At 30.2% G+C, this 19,024-nt stretch overlaps 1 protein-coding gene and 1 long non-coding RNA gene across 2 annotated transcripts; one reads left to right on the forward strand and one right to left on the reverse strand.

Annotated features, from left to right (window-relative positions):
* Positions 1-113: 113 nt before the first annotated feature.
* Positions 114-14,612, reverse strand: LOC141452623 (uncharacterized). The gene is made up of 3 exons (XR_012457500.1): positions 14,331-14,612; positions 656-796; positions 114-399 (listed from the first exon to the last, which is right to left on the reverse strand). It is a non-coding gene; the product is annotated as an uncharacterized lncRNA (long non-coding RNA).
* Positions 13,858-18,675, forward strand: LOC141452617 (uncharacterized). Its single transcript, XM_074124937.1, has 5 exons — positions 13,858-13,999; positions 15,143-15,273; positions 16,363-16,436; positions 16,646-16,744; positions 18,320-18,675. The coding sequence occupies exons 1-5, from the start codon at positions 13,889-13,891 to the stop codon at positions 18,463-18,465; spliced, it is 561 nt and encodes a 186-aa protein (XP_073981038.1). The 5' UTR covers positions 13,858-13,888; the 3' UTR covers positions 18,466-18,675.
* The last annotated feature ends 349 nt before the right edge of the window (positions 18,676-19,024 follow it).

A 19,024-nucleotide genomic window follows, 5' to 3' on the forward strand; every position in this document is an offset into this window, starting at 1 on the left:
AAATAGCAAGCATTGGCGACTAAAAAGTATCTGCACTAAGTATTAATCCCTGCCAAATGTTCATGACTAGACGGGTAGTCTCGGGTAAAGAGAATGAAAATATTTTCAAGAACTGAACTTTTAAAATAAGGAATTATAACTAAAATGAACATTTTAACATTGTTACAAATAAGTAATTCACTTAACAAAATTGAAGACATCAACATTAATGGAAAAAAAATACAGTAATGCATGTCAAATAAAATTAAATACTATAAATCAATATTTAAATTTTTTATTTTTAGATTGCAAAGTTCACCTTGTCATTTGTCAATAATTTTATTTATTAAACCAATCATCTTGATCACATTCTCTAAAACCTTTAGCAAATGGATTACTTGCTATCTTCAATTGGGTTATCTACAACAGATATAGTTTCAAGTACAATTTTATTAATTTTAAATAATTTTTAAAAATTTAAAATAAATAAATAAAAATTATATAAAATAAATTTGTTACGCAATCATTATTTTTATCTAAAGACAATTAAAAAAAAAAAAATCAATATTTACAATAGTTTGCGAAAAAATTCTCTTTGCCTGATAAACATTTATAAGAAATAAATTGATATAATTATATTTCATAATAAAAATCAAAGGTAAAATAAGACTCCTACCCTTTGGTTTTGGTAAGCTGTAACAGCAGTGAATTCCGTATGAGGAAAGAGAAATGTTTTAAAAGAGTGTGATGAACTATGTGACGTGATATGAAGGATTTGCAGCCGTGGTTGATATCTGTGCATTGAATTTAATATTATCTATAAGAGAAAAAAAGAAAAACAGATCATAACTAATGCAAAAACAAATTCAAGGGGAAATAACTAATACAAAATATTAATGTAATCTCTATGGTTTGATTATTTTCATTCAACTCCCTCGTAATATTACTACGCTATGATTAAGATCAGAGGCAGGCCAGAGATGAGCTCCTGTATTAAAATATTATTATGAGCATTTATGTGGAGGAAATGTTTTTTAGACTTCCCTCTATTTCATGACTTTTTATCCTCCTTAATTGTTAGTGTGAATAAAATATGTTACAAACAATTTGAATTTCGAGAAAGTTGTTCGGAACTCAAACTTTTATTTTTATTCATTAAATATACCTACTTCAAATTGGTTTTGATTGAACTTCTATTTATGAAGAATGAGACGTTATAGCAAACTGTAATAAAATAAAAGTGCCGTTTTATTGCAGTGAAAATACAGTACCGTAACATATTGCGGAATCCTATCCTTAAGTGATCGCTATTTTTTTAAGAAGACCCCTCAGAAAATTATTGCGGATGTGCTCTCAAAGAAACTGCTTTGACACTAACCATGCACCGATTAGTTTTCGGTAAATGTAAAGAATAGCGCCCGGAGTTATGGCCTAATTCGAAGTGATTCTGATTCGCTGTTACCATATAACCCGCCAAATTCAAAAGTAAATATAAAAAGATTTCTTTATTTTATATTTACATTTAAATCTGGCGGGTTATATGGTAACAGCGAATCAGAATCACTTCGAATTATTAATTCAAGATTGATAATTTTATTTTAAAAAAAATTCGTGGGACCTGTGCGCCCCCACACCCCCTGATCTATTTTTTATTTTTATGGGGGCTTCGCCCCCCACACCCCCACCCTGACCACTGTTCTACATACACAACTCTAATTTGTAATTCACTCACGGAAAACAAAACAAAAGTAGCCTACCTTATTCAGTGTAATCCCTATCCTTCTTAAGTGTGCTAGCTTCAACTACTGAACATCAATTTTCAAATAATGACAGAATCGATAAAATTACTAGACTAAAGATGAAGAAAAGTCCGAGCAATTAAAATTGGAAATTTGTGTAAAAAAAAATATATATATTCTCACTTCCACACTTCGGAATACGTATCTATTACTAATTAAACGAACACCTATTCAAAATGATAAAACTTTCATTTCTCCATCCTCCCTCAAACTTCATTCTGGCTTTAAATTAAAGAGAAACTAAATTCAAAACGCTCATCTTTTATGAAGTTTCAAAAATAGGCACCTAAAGTTACACACTGGGCATTAGCAGGAACTGACAGTACGTTGAAAAAGAAGCAGTTACTGTGCAGTAAGTGAACTGCGCATGCGCGCTCAACATAAATAAGTAAAAAATTCAAAAAAATTATATTCAGCACATTAGCGGGAAGTTGAAAAATTTAAAAAGAATATATTGAACATTGGCGGGAAGCAGTTTAAAAAGTCAACGGTAACTGAACTGTACTGCGCATCCACCAAAAATAAACAGCCCACACCTCCCGGCCAGAGTTGGGCAAAAATTTAATCAATTAAAAAACAATTGAATTAAACCGAAATTTCATTTTAATCATGATTAAAATTAAAAAATTTAATCGGCCAAAATTAGTTGATTAAAATTAAATTCACTTTTAATTTAATCGGAATTTAATCAATTAAAATTTTTAATCATAACTAAAAATTAAAATTAAATAATCATAATTTTAATTGATTGAATTAAATTCCAAATTTAGTTTTAATTACTTTGGACGATTAAATTTTTAATTTAATCAAAATTTGAGAGATTAAATTTTTAAAACCAAACATTGCCAACGGATAAACCAGAATCGGACCAATGCATCTTTATACCGCCTAGCTAGTGCCTCTTCTCTATCAATATTATCACTTTTCCCAAACTTGGCACCTTCATTCTACCAGTCTGGTGCTCATCTATACCATGTTGGTGACTCTCAAGACTTATATAGGACCACCTTACACTCACATTTAACCATGTTTACCACTCACTAGGCTTAGATAGGACCACCTTACACTCACATTTCACCATGTTTAACACTCACTAGTCTTAGATAGGACCACCTTACACTCACATTTCACCATGTTTACCACTCACTAGACTTTATATCTTCTAAAATTATAGATCTGTGCACAAAATAACTGTAGTTTGTAATTGAGAAAAAAAAAGTGTATAAGAGAAAGAAATTCCATACCAATACGTGGTTCACAGTGGGAGATATAAAAAGGCCATAATTTTACAGAATTTCATGACCCAAAAAATTTTCAACCCTTTATATCTTCTACATTTATAGATCTGTGCACAAAATAACTGTAGTTTGTAATTGAGAAAAACAAAGTGTATAAGAGAAAAAAATTCCATACCAATACGTGGTTCACAATGGGAGATATAAAACGGCCATAATTTTACAGAATTTCATGACCCAAAAAATTTTCAACCCTTTATATCTTCTACATTTATAGATCTGTGCACAAAATAACTGTAGTTTGTAATTGAGAAAAACAAAGTGTATAAGAGAAAAAAATTCCATACCAATACGTGGTTAACAGTGGGAGATATAGAACGGCCATAATTTTACAGAATTTCATGACCCAAAAAATTTTCAACCCTTTATATCTTCTACATTTATAGATCTGTGCACAAAATGACTATAGTTTATAATTGAGAAAAACAAAATGTACAAGAGAAAAAAATTCCATACCAATACGTGGTTCACAGTGGGAGATATAGAACGGCCATAATTTTACAGAATTTCATGACCCAAATAATTTACAACCCTTTATATCTTCTACATTTATAGATCTGTGCATAAATAACAGTAGTTTGTAATTGAGAAAAAAAAAGTGTATAAGAGAAAAAAATTCCATACCAATACGTGGTTCACAGTGGGAGATATAGAACGGCCATAATTTTACAGAATTTCATGACCCAAAAAATTTTCAACCCTTTATATCTTCTACATTTATAGATCTGTGCACAAAATAACTATAGTTTTCAATTGAGAAAAACAAAGTGTATAAGAGAAAAAAATTCCATACCAATACGTGGTTCACAGTGGGAGATATAAAACGTCTATAATTTTACAGAATTTCATGACCCAAAAAATTTTCAACCATTTATATCTTCTACATTTATAGATTTGTGCACAAAATAACTGAAGTTTTTAATTGAGAAAAAAAAAGTGTATAAGAGATAAAAATTCCATACCAATACGTGGTTCACAGTGGGAGATATAAAACGTCTATAATTTTACAGAATTTCATGACCCAAAAAATTTTCAACCCTCTATATCTTCTACATTTATAGATCTGTGCACAAAATAACTATAGTTTTCAATTGAGAAAAACAAAGTGTATAAGAGATAAAAATTTCATACCAATACGTGGTTCACAGTGGGAGATATAGAACGGCCATAATTTTACAGAATTTCATGACCCAAATAATTTTCAACCCTTTATATCTTCTACATTTATAGATCTGTGCACAAAATAACTATAGTTTTCAATTGAGAAAAACAAAGTGTATAAGAGAAAAAAATTCCATACCAATACGTGGTTCACAGTGGGAGATATAAAACGTCTATAATTTTACAGAATTTCATGACCCAAAAAATTTTCAACCATTTATATCTTCTACATTTATAGATTTGTGCACAAAATAACTGAAGTTTTTAATTGAGAAAAACAAAGTGTATAAGAGATAAAAATTCCATACCAATACGTAGTTCACAGTGGGAGATATAAAACGTCTATAATTTTACAGAATTTCATGACCCAAAAGATTTTCAACCCTTTATATCTTCTACATTTATAGATCTGTGCACAAAATAACTATAGTTTATAATTGAGAAAAAACAAAGTGTATAAGAGAAAAAAATTCCATACCAATACGTGGTTCACAGTGGGAGATATAGAACGGCCATAATTTTACAGAATTTCATGACCCAAAAAATTTTCAACCCTTTATATCTTCTACATTTATAGATCTGTGCACAAAATAACTATAGTTTATAATTGAGAAAAACAAAGTGTATAAGAGAAAAAAATTCCATACCAATACGTGGTTCACAGTGGGAGATATAGAACGGCCATAATTTTACAGAATTTCATGACCCAAAAAATTTTCAACCCATTATATCTTCTACATTTATAGATCTGTTCACAAAATAACTGTAGTTTGTAATTGAGAAAAACAAAGTGTATAAGAGAAAGAAATTCCATACCAATACGTGGTTCACAGTGGGAGATATAGAACGGCCATAATTTTACAGAATTTCATGACCCAAAAAATATTCAACCCTTTATATCTTCTACATTTATAGATCTGTGCATTAAATAACTGTAGTTTGTAATTGAGAAAAACAAAGTGTATAAGAGAAAAAAATTCCATACCAATACGTGGTTCACTGTGGGAGATATAGAACGGCCATAATTTTACAGAATTTCATGACCCAAAAAATTTTCAACCCTTTATATCTTCTACATTTATAGATCTGTGCATTAAATAACTGTAGTTTGTAATTGAGAAAAACAAAGTGTATAAGAGAAAAAAATTCCATACCAATACGTGGTTCACAGTGGGAGATATAGAACGGCCATAATTTTACAGAATTTCATGACCCAAAAAATTTTCAACCCTTTATATCTTCTACATTTATAGATCTGTGCACAAAATAACTATAGTTTTCAATTGAGAAAAACAAAGTGTATAAGAGAAAAAAATTCCATACCAATACGTGGTTCACAGTGGGAGATATAAAACATCTATAATTTTACAGAATTTCATGACCCAAAAAATTTTCAACCATTTATATCTTCTACATTTATAGATTTGTGCACAAAATAACTGAAGTTTTTAATTGAGAAAAACAAAGTGTATAAGAGATAAAAATTCCATACCAATACGTGGTTCACAGTGGGAGATATAAAACGGCCATAATTTTACAGAATTTCATGACCCAAAAAATTTTCAACCCTTTATATCTTCTACATTTATAGATCTGTGCACAAAATAACTATAGTTTTCAATTGAGAAAAACAAAGTGTATAAGAGATAAAAATTCCATACCAATACGTGGTTCACAGTGGGAGATATAAAACGGCCATAATTTTACAGAATTTCATGACCCAAAAAATTTTCAACCCTTTATATGATCTACATTTATAGATCTGTGCACAAAATAACTGTAGTTTGTAATTGAGAAAAACAAAGTGTATAAGAGAAAAAAAATCCATACCAATACGTGGTTCACAGTGGGAGATATAAAACGTCTATAATTTTACAGAATTTCATGACCCAAAAAATTTTCAACCCTTCATATCTTCTACATTTATAGATCTGTGCACAAAATAACTATAGTTTATAATTGAGAAAAACAAAGTGTATAAGAGAAAAAAATTCCATACAAATACGTGGTTCACAGTGGGAGATATAGAACGGCCATAATTTTACAGAATTTCATGACCCAAAAAATTTTCAACCCTTTATATCTTCTACATTTATAGATCTGTGCACAAAATAACTATAGTTTTCAATTGAGAAAAACAAAGTGTATAAGAGATAAAAATTTCATACCAATACGTGGTTCACAGTGGGAGATATAGAATGGCCGTAATTTTACAGAATTTCATGACCCAAAAATTTTTCAACCCTTTATATCTTCTACATTTATAGATTTGTGCACAAAATAACTGTAGTTTTTAATTGAGAAAAACAAAGTGTATAAGAGAAAACAATTCCATACCAATACGTGGTTCACAATGGGAGATATAAAACGGCCTTAATTTTACAGAATTTCATGACCCATAAAATTTTCAACCCTTTATATCTTCTACATTTATAGATCTGTGCACAAAATAACTGTAGTTTTTAATTGAGAAAAACAAAGTGTATAAGAAATAAAAATTCCATACCAATACGTGGTTCACAGTGGGAGATATAAAACGGCCATAATTTTACAGAATTTCATGACCCAAAAAATATTCAACCCTTTATATCTTCTACATTTATAGATCTGTGCACAAAATAACTCAAGTTTTTAATTGAGAAAAACAAAGTGTATAAGAGAATAAAATTCAATACCAATACGTGGTTCACAGTGGGAGATATAGAACGGCCATAATTTTACAGAATTTCATGACCCAAAAAATTTTCAACCCTTTTTATGATCTACATTTATAGATCTGTGCACAAAATAACTATAGTTTTCAATTGAGAAAAACAAAGTGTATAAGAGATAAAAATTTCATACCAATACGTGGTTCTCAGTGGGAGATATAGAACGGCCATAATTTTACAGAATTTCATGACCCAAAAAATTTTTAACCCTTTATTTCGTCTACCTTTTTAGATCTGTGCACAAAATTACTATAGTTTTAATTAAGAAAAACAAAGTGTATAAGAGAAAAAAATTCCATACAAATACGTGGTTCACAGTGGGAGATATAGAACGGCCATAATTTTACAGAATTTCATGACCCAAAAAATTTTCAACCCTTTATATCTTCTACATTTATAGATCAGTGCACAAAATAACTATAGTTTTCAATTGAGAAAAACAAAGTGTATAAGAGATAAAAATTTCATACCAATACGTGGTTCACAGTGGGAGATATAGAATGGCCGTAATTTTACAGAATTTCATGACCCAAAAATTTTTCAACCCTTTATATCTTCTACATTTATAGATTTGTGCACAAAATAACTGTAGTTTTTAATTGAGAAAAACAAAGTGTATAAGAGATAAAAATTCCATACCAATACGTGGTTCACAGTGGGAGATATAAAACGGCCATAATTTTACAGAATTTCATGACCCAAAAAATTTTCAACCCTTTATATGATCTACATTTATAGATCTGTGCACAAAATAACTGTAGTTTGTAATTGAGAAAAACAAAGTGTATAAGAGAAAACAATTCCATACCAATACGTGGTTCACAATGGGAGATATAAAACGGCCTTAATTTTACAGAATTTCATGACCCATAAAATTTTCAACCCTTTATATCTTCTACATTTATAGATCTGTGCACAAAATAACTGTAGTTTTTAATTGAGAAAAACAAAGTGTATAAGAAATAAAAATTCCATACCAATACGTGGTTCACAGTGGGAGATATAAAACGGCCATAATTTTACAGAATTTCATGACCCAAAAAATTTTCAACCCTTTATATGATCTACATTTATAGATCTGTGCACAAAATAACTGAAGTTTTTAATTGAGAAAAACAAAGTGTATAAGAGAATAAAATTCAATACCAATACGTGGTTCACAGTGGGAGATATAGAACGGCCTTAATTTTACAGAATTTCATGACCCATAAAATTTTCAACCCTTTATATCTTCTACATTTATAGATCTGTGCACAAAATAACTGTAGTTTTTAATTGAGAAAAACAAAGTGTATAAGAAATAAAAATTCCATACCAATACGTGGTTCACAGTGGGAGATATAAAACGGCCATAATTTTACAGAATTTCATGACCCAAAAAATATTCAACCCTTTATATCTTCTACATTTATAGATCTGTGCACAAAATAACTGAAGTTTTTAATTGAGAAAAACAAAGTGTATAAGAGAATAAAATTCAATACCAATACGTGGTTCACAGTGGGAGATATAGAACGGCCATAATTTTACAGAATTTCATGACCCAAAAAATTTTCAACCCTTTATATGATCTACATTTATAGATCTGTGCACAAAATAACTATAGTTTTCAATTGAGAAAAACAAAGTGTATAAGAGATAAAAATTTCATACCAATACGTGGTTCTCAGTGGGAGATATAGAACGGCCATAATTTTACAGAATTTCATGACCCAAAAAATTTTTAACCCTTTATTTCGTCTACCTTTTTAGATCTGTGCACAAAATAACTATAGTTTTCAATTGAGAAAAACAAAGTGTATAAGAGATAAAAATTTCATACCAATACGTGGTTCACAGTGGGAGATATAGAATGGCCGTAATTTTACAGAATTTCATGACCCAAAAAATTTTCAACCCTTTATATGATCTACATTTATAGATCTGTGCACAAAATAACTATAGTTTTCAATTGAGAAAAACAAAGTGTATAAGAGATAAAAATTTCATACCAATACGTGGTTCTCAGTGGGAGATATAGAACGGCCATAATTTTACAGAATTTCATGACCCAAAAAATTTTTAACCCTTTATTTCGTCTACCTTTTTAGATCTGTGCACAAAATAACTATAGTTTTAATTAAGAAAAACAAAGTGTATAAGAGAAAAAAATTCCATACAAATACGTGGTTCACAGTGGGAGATATAGAACGGCCATAATTTTACAGAATTTCATGACCCAAAAAATTTTCAACCCTTTATATCTTCTACATTTATAGATCAGTGCACAAAATAACTATAGTTTTCAATTGAGAAAAACAAAGTGTATAAGAGATAAAAATTTCATACCAATACGTGGTTCACAGTGGGAGATATAGAATGGCCGTAATTTTACAGAATTTCATGACCCAAAAATTTTTCAACCCTTTATATCTTCTACATTTATAGATTTGTGCACAAAATAACTGTAGTTTTTAATTGAGAAAAACAAAGTGTATAAGAGATAAAAATTCCATACCAATACGTGGTTCACAGTGGGAGATATAAAACGGCCATAATTTTACAGAATTTCATGACCCAAAAAATTTTCAACCCTTTATATGATCTACATTTATAGATCTGTGCACAAAATAACTGTAGTTTGTAATTGAGAAAAACAAAGTGTATAAGAGAAAACAATTCCATACCAATACGTGGTTCACAATGGGAGATATAAAACGGCCTTAATTTTACAGAATTTCATGACCCATAAAATTTTCAACCCTTTATATCTTCTACATTTATAGATCTGTGCACAAAATAACTGTAGTTTTTAATTGAGAAAAACAAAGTGTATAAGAAATAAAAATTCCATACCAATACGTGGTTCACAGTGGGAGATATAAAACGGCCATAATTTTACAGAATTTCATGACCCAAAAAATATTCAACCCTTTATATCTTCTACATTTATAGATCTGTGCACAAAATAACTGAAGTTTTTAATTGAGAAAAACAAAGTGTATAAGAGAATAAAATTCAATACCAATACGTGGTTCACAGTGGGAGATATAGAACGGCCATAATTTTACAGAATTTCATGACCCAAAAAATTTTCAACCCTTTATATGATCTACATTTATAGATCTGTGCACAAAATAACTATAGTTTTCAATTGAGAAAAACAAAGTGTATAAGAGATAAAAATTTCATACCAATACGTGGTTCTCAGTGGGAGATATAGAACGGCCATAATTTTACAGAATTTCATGACCCAAAAAATTTTTGACCCTTTATTTCGTCTACCTTTTTAGATCTGTGCACAAAATAACTATAGTTTTAATTAAGAAAAACAAAGTGTATAAGAGAAAAAAATTCCATACAAATACGTGGTTCACAGTGGGAGATATAGAACGACCATAATTTTACAGAATTTCATGACCCAAAAAATTTTCAACCCTTTATATCTTCTACATTTATAGATCAGTGCACAAAATAACTATAGTTTTCAATTGAGAAAAACAAAGTGTATAAGAGATAAAAATTTCATACCAATACGTGGTTCACAGTGGGAGATATAGAATGGCCGTAATTTTACAGAATTTCATGACCCAAAAATTTTTCAACCCTTTATATCTTCTACATTTATAGATTTGTGCACAAAATAACTGTAGTTTTTAATTGAGAAAAACAAAGTGTATAAGAGATAAAAATTCCATACCAATACGTGGTTCGCAGTGGGAGATATAAAACGGCCATAATTTTACAGAATTTCATGACCCAAAAAATTTTCAACCCTTTATATGATCTACATTTATAGATCTGTGCACAAAATAACTGTAGTTTGTAATTGAGAAAAACAAAGTGTATAAGAGAAAACAATTCCATACCAATACGTGGTTCACAATGGGAGATATAAAACGGCCTTAATTTTACAGAATTTCATGACCCATAAAATTTTCAACCCTTTATATCTTCTACATTTATAGATCTGTGCACAAAATAACTGTAGTTTTTAATTGAGAAAAACAAAGTGTATAAGAAATAAAAATTCCATACCAATACGTGGTTCACAGTGGGAGATATAAAACGGCCATAATTTTACAGAATTTCATGACCCAAAAAATTTTCAACCCTTTATATGATCTACATTTATAGATCTGTGCACAAAATAACTGAAGTTTTTAATTGAGAAAAACAAAGTGTATAAGAGAATAAAATTCAATACCAATACGTGGTTCACAGTGGGAGATATAGAACGGCCTTAATTTTACAGAATTTCATGACCCATAAAATTTTCAACCCTTTATAGCTTCTACATTTATAGATCTGTGCACAAAATAACTGTAGTTTTTAATTGAGAAAAACAAAGTGTATAAGAGATAAAAATTCCATACCAATACGTGGTTCACAGTGGGAGATATAAAACGACCATAATTTTACAGAATTTCATGACCCAAAAAATTTTCAACCCTTTATATGATCTACATTTATAGATCTGTGCACAAAATAACTGTAGTTTGTAATTGAGAAAAACAAAGTGTATAAGAGAAAACAATTCCATACCAATACGTGGTTCACAATGGGAGATATAAAACGGCCTTAATTTTACAGAATTTCATGACCCATAAAATTTTCAACCCTTTATATCTTCTACATTTATAGATCTGTGCACAAAATAACTGTAGTTTTTAATTGAGAAAAACAAAGTGTATAAGAAATAAAAATTCCATACCAATACGTGGTTCACAGTGGGAGATATAAAACGGCCATAATTTTACAGAATTTCATGACCCAAAAAATTTTCAACCTTTTATATCAGTGGTTCCTAACCTTTTCATAGACGCGGAACACAATTATATGTATATATTTTTCTCGCGGAACACTAACATTAAATAATTTGAAATTCGGTATTTAGCAAGAACTTAAAATTAAATTGAAATTAAAATAAAAGGAACAATTCTTTGTTTTCTTATCTTTCCTAAGTTTCTAAATTTCAATACATTTAAAATTTCGCGGAACACTTGGACCATATTCGCGGAACACCGGTTAAGAACAAAAATTAACCGAAAAGTTTTTATTGAAGACGCTCAGATAAAAGGCCTCGCCAAAACGTGGTAGGAACCATTAGTTGAAAAGCCATAAAAGTGGATGATTAAATTAGTTTGATTAACGGTTGAAATTGAACTAATTCGGTGATTAAAATTAAAGTTCAATTTAATTCCCAGATTTAATCATAATTTTTTTAGTTTGATTAAATTAGTTTAACGATTAAATCTGAAATTTAATTGATTAAATAATTTTCATATGATTAAAATTACGATTAAATTCGCCGATTAAATTCTGATTAAAATTAAAAATAAATTCAATCAATTAAAAAATTTAATCATTTAAATTTAGAATTTAATTTTTTTTTTAATCAGTGCCCAACTCTGCTCCAGGCGCTATTCTTTACATTAGCCTACAACATTTAACTTCAATTATCAAATTATAATTTAGAGTAGAATATAATAGTTGAAAATACTAAAAAAATGATATTTTCTTTCTGTTTGTATTACTTTGATTAAAAATAAGATATATGTAAGACGGTTTTCAAAAACAGATTTTATTATTCTATAAAGAATATAATTTTATAAATAAATTAATACAAAACATTAATACATACATACATAATTAATTAAAACAATAAAATACCTGTAAAGAATAATTAAATTACTAGTTATATTTCACCGTCGTAAAACACTGAAAAACTGTAACGTGAACACTCTATGACGCTTAACCTTCCTAGACTATAACCTAACCTTCATGCTGTGTGGCGTTGTCGGCAGCTCCCTCTGGTGGCACTTTTACATACATATATAATAAAACTTTCTGCGTTCCATGCTCTTTTAAATGCACTTAAGTGGCATTTCGCTTTGTCGCAAATGGCACAGACCATTTGAAAATACTTTGGGAAGAATCCTCACGTGCCAGTTAACTCGATAGATGCAGGCTCCCGTCAAATAGATTTTTTTCCTGATTCGCCCGGGACTCGAGACTACATCAGTGCTCTTCAGTAAGTCTATAAAGGCAGTCACTCACTGTTTGAATCAACTTCATAGTATTTGATAGAAGAACCAAGGAAAGTAGGCATATTTAAACTCCAGTACATAATAAACTCGTTTATTTCGTAAGAACTTACTGTGCTTTTAGCAATCATATAAACAACTTATTTATTTTTCTGTATTAACAGCATAATACAAAAACGAACAATTTTAAGCTTCACATTAGGTTCGTTTCTATTTTAATAAAGGCGGAAGAAGTACATTTAGGCACTATAAATAAATTTTTGAGAAAATAACAGCATTTTCTCTACATAATGAAAACGTTGCCAGTGCTAAACCTGCGCTGCTTTTCAGAGAACCCACTGACATTGTTGGAAATCCTAATTTTGACCGTGAAACCAACTTGACACCAAAATTTTGCAAATCGACCTGTCAAATGAGGTACCTGGCGAAGGTAAAAATTTTAAAAATAAAAAAAAAATTGCAGCCATTCTTACCTGAAATTAAGATAAAGTGAACACTTTTTTCCTATGATTTTAACTCAGTCCATTTTACAGCTTAAACGCTGAAATTGTTTAGATCGCCTGAACAAACAGAATAGTGTACTAAAAATTGGAAAACAATTGGAGGTCATACATTCTTGACGTAAGTGAATTGTGTTTGGAAAAAACATCATATCTGATATTTCCTCACCTAATTCTTATCTTAATTAAGCTAATTTCTTACAATTTGAATTGTTATTGACTTTTTTATTTAGAGAATCAGTATTTACATATATCACAAAGGGCAATATAAACTAAAATATGATTAGATAACAGAAATTTCAATATCTGAGATGCAGTATAAAATCATTTTTATGTATCAGCCAAATATCATTCGTTCCATCAGCTTATTTTAGGATTTTTTTTTTTAAATCTTAAATAAGAATCCAACCAGATATTATGTTTTTCAAATCTTTAATATTAATATTAACTACAACAGTTGTTTTAGTAAGTTGTGGTAAAGGAAGATGCCCAATCAAAAATACTGAGGATGTACCGTACTGGCCTTCGGTAAGTGTTCTTTTCTGGCATTAATTAATTTAGGCTCTCAACTTGCATGAACCAACATTATGATCCAGAATTGCCATAATTAAAACGTGTTATACTTATCTTTATCATTTAAGTTTCGAACCATATCATAAGTGGCATATACTAAAGTTATTAAATATGGATTACTATTGAAACAGGTATATTATAGCATTTCAGTTATCCCTCTAACTTAGTTTGATTTTATTGGTCGTCTCTTGCATGTTTATTGTATCCCTAATAAGATTCGAACTTCATTCGTGATCTGAATTAGATCAGTCAGTTTCGTGTAGCAATTTTAACTTCATTACCTTACCGTCTCGCACTACTCTTGGTGAATCCAATAACAGGAAGAACAGGCTGGTTGCTTTCAAAAAAGTACACCGGCTATAAGAACTACAGATGTTAACGCACCTTGAAATTAAAAAGAATAAAAAAATCGTACATGTTTCAACAACTGTTATGTTTTATTAAATAACTTTTATTTTTAGTTTTAATTAACTTTTATTAACTGTATTAATTATAATAAATTGATCCACGACTTGTCTTGATAGGCGCCAACCATGAACTGACTAATTCTTACAGATGTTACTAACTAGAACTACTACCATTTTCATGAATGTAGATGGCGACACTATCGTGACACTCAACAGTAATCTAATATTCATTCGCCATTTATAATATTCGATTATGCAAGACATTTGTTTATTTCTTAATATAGAAACCTCATCGTTCTTGAAGGTGTACAGTATAGCTACTCAATACTAACACTTCTGCACCAACACTCTGTGGGGAAGACAGAAATGGTTAAAATGCACATTTTCTTGGGTTTAGCGAACCCAGAGACATACTCTACCCGATCTCCCTTTCACCTTCACATACTTTGAACATTTTTTACGTATTACAAATGCCTATAATCTATTTACAAACATCTGGGAGCATTAGTAGGTCCATGCTTCTTTTAAATAAATCACTACCTTTTGTAGTTTATATAAGGCTAGTTTCTACAAGTTTATGCGAAGGTTTAATGAACATTGTATAATTTTTATTTTTCGAATATTTTAAGAGCTAAATTAATTCATTTATATTTTCATTTAAATAATATATGTTTTTATTTAATTTGCTTAGATGCTTGGTGTGTGGTATGAATATGCTTCCTACGGAGACGGTACTACTAGGTTGTGTTACAAGTGTATAACATATTCAATTAGCTCCCTGGAAAAATTAGTGACCATAAAACGAGATTACATGTTAAAATTGTAAATAATTGCTAAATTTACCTCTTTATATAAAGTACTTTTAAGATAGAAGTTGTGGCTAAAGTTTTTAATCCAAACTCTTCGACTCTAGAACTTTGGAAAAACTTACTTTGCAAGTAGCTATAGCGAATTGCAAAAGTATATAGTATAAGCATATAAAAGTATATAGCAGCTTAACGGCTAACGAAGGGTTTACTTAGCTTAGCCCATATCCTTACACATTTATTTAGTTGTTTTCCCCTGCAGAGCTGACTTATTTAGGATACTGCTATTTTTCCTTTATTCTCTGGAGCAAACTTATTTAATATATTCAACTGGCAATCCCACTTTTGTAAGAGAGGAAAAGGAGAATCAAGCGGTCCTGCGATAACAACCACTCTTTTGCCTGTAATAACTGATTGTTACTTATGAATCCTTTCCTACCGTAGTCACGTCTTCGGGGAACTTTGACCTGCATGCGTACTGGCTTTGCAAGCAAATTATTCATTGATAATCTTAATTCTAACAATGCTCTTTAACTATGCTTAGTGTGTGTAGGCTAGATTTTTAGCCTACTTAAAAACATATTCCGGTCTCACGCGGAATTTCTCACTTAACTTAAGCAGTGCTCAGAATTTGTAATCTATAGAGTACAGCAAATTTATTATCTACAGTGCAAGTGACAAGTATACTTTTAAATATTTATTACTCTTTCGAATAAACTTCAGCTTTTTTAAATCTGGTGAATGCATTACCTCTCCATGTCAGTGATAAAGATAAATAGAGATCTAAATCTTTAGAAATTGTAATTTATTTGTTTATTTATTTATATTTCAACAATTCTTATTTACTTTTTAATGTTAGAACGGCAAGAAATCTTGATGAAATCTTATGTAGAATATAACTTTGTTACAAACCTTATCTACTTTGCATCTGTAGCGCCTTGAAAAATCCGTGCTTTGGCTAATAAAAATGAATAATATATGTTAGAAAATGGTAATCTTAAATTACAATACTGCCAATGATCAGCTACAAAAAAAACATATGCCAATTTCATTCTAATAATCAATCCACTAATGAAATAAAAAAAAATAAAAATCTTCTTTGTAGGTTTAATATTAAAGGATCGAGTCAGTACACGGTGAAAGATGTGGATTACACACATTTTATACTGGAAGGAAAAGGTAAGTTATAATCTTCAACAAGTTTTGTTCTAAATCTCTTTTGTGTAAAAAATTGATATTGAATTGCAAAAATTCAATTGTTTTAACGTAAGTTGAATAATAAAGGGTGTTTGTGCCAGGAGTGTGCATTCTAATCTTAAGGGCATCTTAAAAATATAAATAATAAAAAAAGAAGTATATCATTGAAATGTTCACTTTTCTTTTTTTAGGTTTGACCAGTAACGTAAATACGATGGTCCTTGATTCACAGTACGACTATATAATTTTGTGGTCCTGCAAAGAATATTTTTTTGGTGCATTCCATACAGGTATTGTATTATAAATATTTTTGTATTTATTTTTTTATTTAAATTCCTGGATTTTTCTTAGGGATCGTGACTCACTCTTCTCATCGAGCGAAGTTCTGCAACATTTTCAAAAACGGCCGATATCCATCCATTCTTTTACTGATGGTCGATTGTGAGTCAGGGACACTTTACCTGTAATCTTTAATTGACCACTGTGGTGTCCGACAGCACCCATAGAAAGTGCATTTCCATAATTTTGGGCCTTTAAAGGTTAGGAATTGGCGGAATCCGTACTAAATGCTTGGAAAAGCCATAGATGTTAGTTCAATCCCAAATGGCATAATGTAATATTGGGAATTGGTACATTTAACCGTCGTTATAAGCATATTTATTTCGTTTTGTGAATATACCATATATTCCTCTAGAACAGGGGACGCCAAGCTTTTTGGATCATAAATGATTTTTCGAAATCTCTATCGACCAAAAGTAATTTTCAGTTAATTAAAATTAAACTATCTGTGGGGGAGCCCCATAATCAGTAACGTCATCTAGGATCTGTATCGAACATAAGATCGATGGATAACCTTGGAGAGGGTTACACAAAAAAACCGTGTGAGCGTAGTTAAGTACGCGCCCTTACTTGTTTTCCCTGTGGTCAGTTTTGCTTAAATCGTACTGTGTTTTTTATTGGGTTGATAAATCACCTACATTCTCCCAATATCTATTAGTACTTTGTACATTTATTTTATGGATTTAAACATTTATTAAAGTAATTTTACTTTAATGTGTAAAGATAGTTTTATGAAAAATATCTTAATGTTAAAATTTGAATACCTTAATATTTATTAAATAATAAGTATTTATAAATAAGTAAAGTAACTACAGTATTGCTTCTTAATTAATGAGATGGGTGTTACTGGTGTTTCTTTGCAAGGTTCACTATATGGGGTTCGAAATTGTTTTTCCTTCGATCCCCTGGTTCAGATCGACCCCTACCTCTGTTAAATAGACCCCTGGGGGTCTATACATCTGCTCTAGAATGACACTTCAGTGGAAGCACCCGCTTCTAATTATTAGTAAATTAGCTTAGTAAGCTAATTATTTTAAATCTTATTGCCCTAAAATGAGTGTACCAAGAACAAATTTAAATAAGCATCTATAAATGAGTATGAGAAGTTAAAGAATATCGTAGGAGGTCAGTGCTAGTCAGAAAGAAATCGCTTTTTCTCCGGGCATGACTTTACCTCCACTTACTAAATTTTATGTCTTGAATGGACGCTGTTCTTTCTATTCTTTTCTATTAAAACTTTTCTAAATAAAAATTAGCAATATATAGGACACGAAATGGGGATCCCCACTTTGAGTTCGCGCCATAACCACTACACCAAACTTGATTGTTGCAAAGTTAAATTGATGCTCATGTTTAGTAAGGATGAGTAAGGTAGTGAAGTATTATTTATAAATTTGATAGCCCTATATTGTGATCAATTTGGCTTAGCAGAGATTTGTACATTTGTTTATATGGCTTGCCATTTTCGTTTAATCTCTTGGAGGCTTTCTTAAAAACTAAAAAAATGTATACTTTTTTTTTTATAGAATCTTCATGGATCTTAACCCCAACGCCGATCGAAACTTTATCTAGTGAAATCGAAACGCAAATAAAGAACATACTACAAAGACAAAATATAGATCTTAGTTGGTATGGTCTGGTCACACAGAATTCTTGCACTTATCATTATTAAGAGTAATGAACAATTTCGTTATTTAGAAAATAAAAAAAGAAGAGGTTATTTAATATTTGTAGTTAGTTTAAATTAATAAAAGTAAATAATGGAATCAATGATTCAATTATTTTATTTAAAGATTTGTATTTTTTAACATTGTATCCATCCTCATGTAAATGCACATTCATAAAATATACACTATTTTTTAACATTAGGATAAATGTTTCTCAGAGATTTAATTCCCAATTATACAGCTTAGTACCTTAATGCGCTATCAAATACAAAAAAAGTATTTAATAGTGCCTAGTGCGACATTGAATACAGCTTTCTTATTCTACAAAAGATTAATGAATTAAATTACTTTCAAACGTTCTTAGTGATCGTTGTTGGTTTTAACGAGCCAAACTCTCTTCGAAAGTTTTAATTCATGTCACATATTCGTTCTGCGATTATTATCGCCCCTAGGGAAGGGATTAGCTATGCGGTTAGCGTACTGGACTCCCACGCGGAGGGCCCGGGTTCGAATCCAGCTGCTGACCCTTAGATTTTCTCTTCCTAGGAGCTTCTTATAGGTCAT

Source organism: Rhodnius prolixus, unplaced genomic scaffold (genome assembly GCF_049639745.1).
Source record: "Rhodnius prolixus isolate KJV_2025 unplaced genomic scaffold, Rpr scaffold_3, whole genome shotgun sequence".
Lineage (NCBI taxonomy): Eukaryota > Metazoa > Arthropoda > Insecta > Hemiptera > Reduviidae > Rhodnius > Rhodnius prolixus.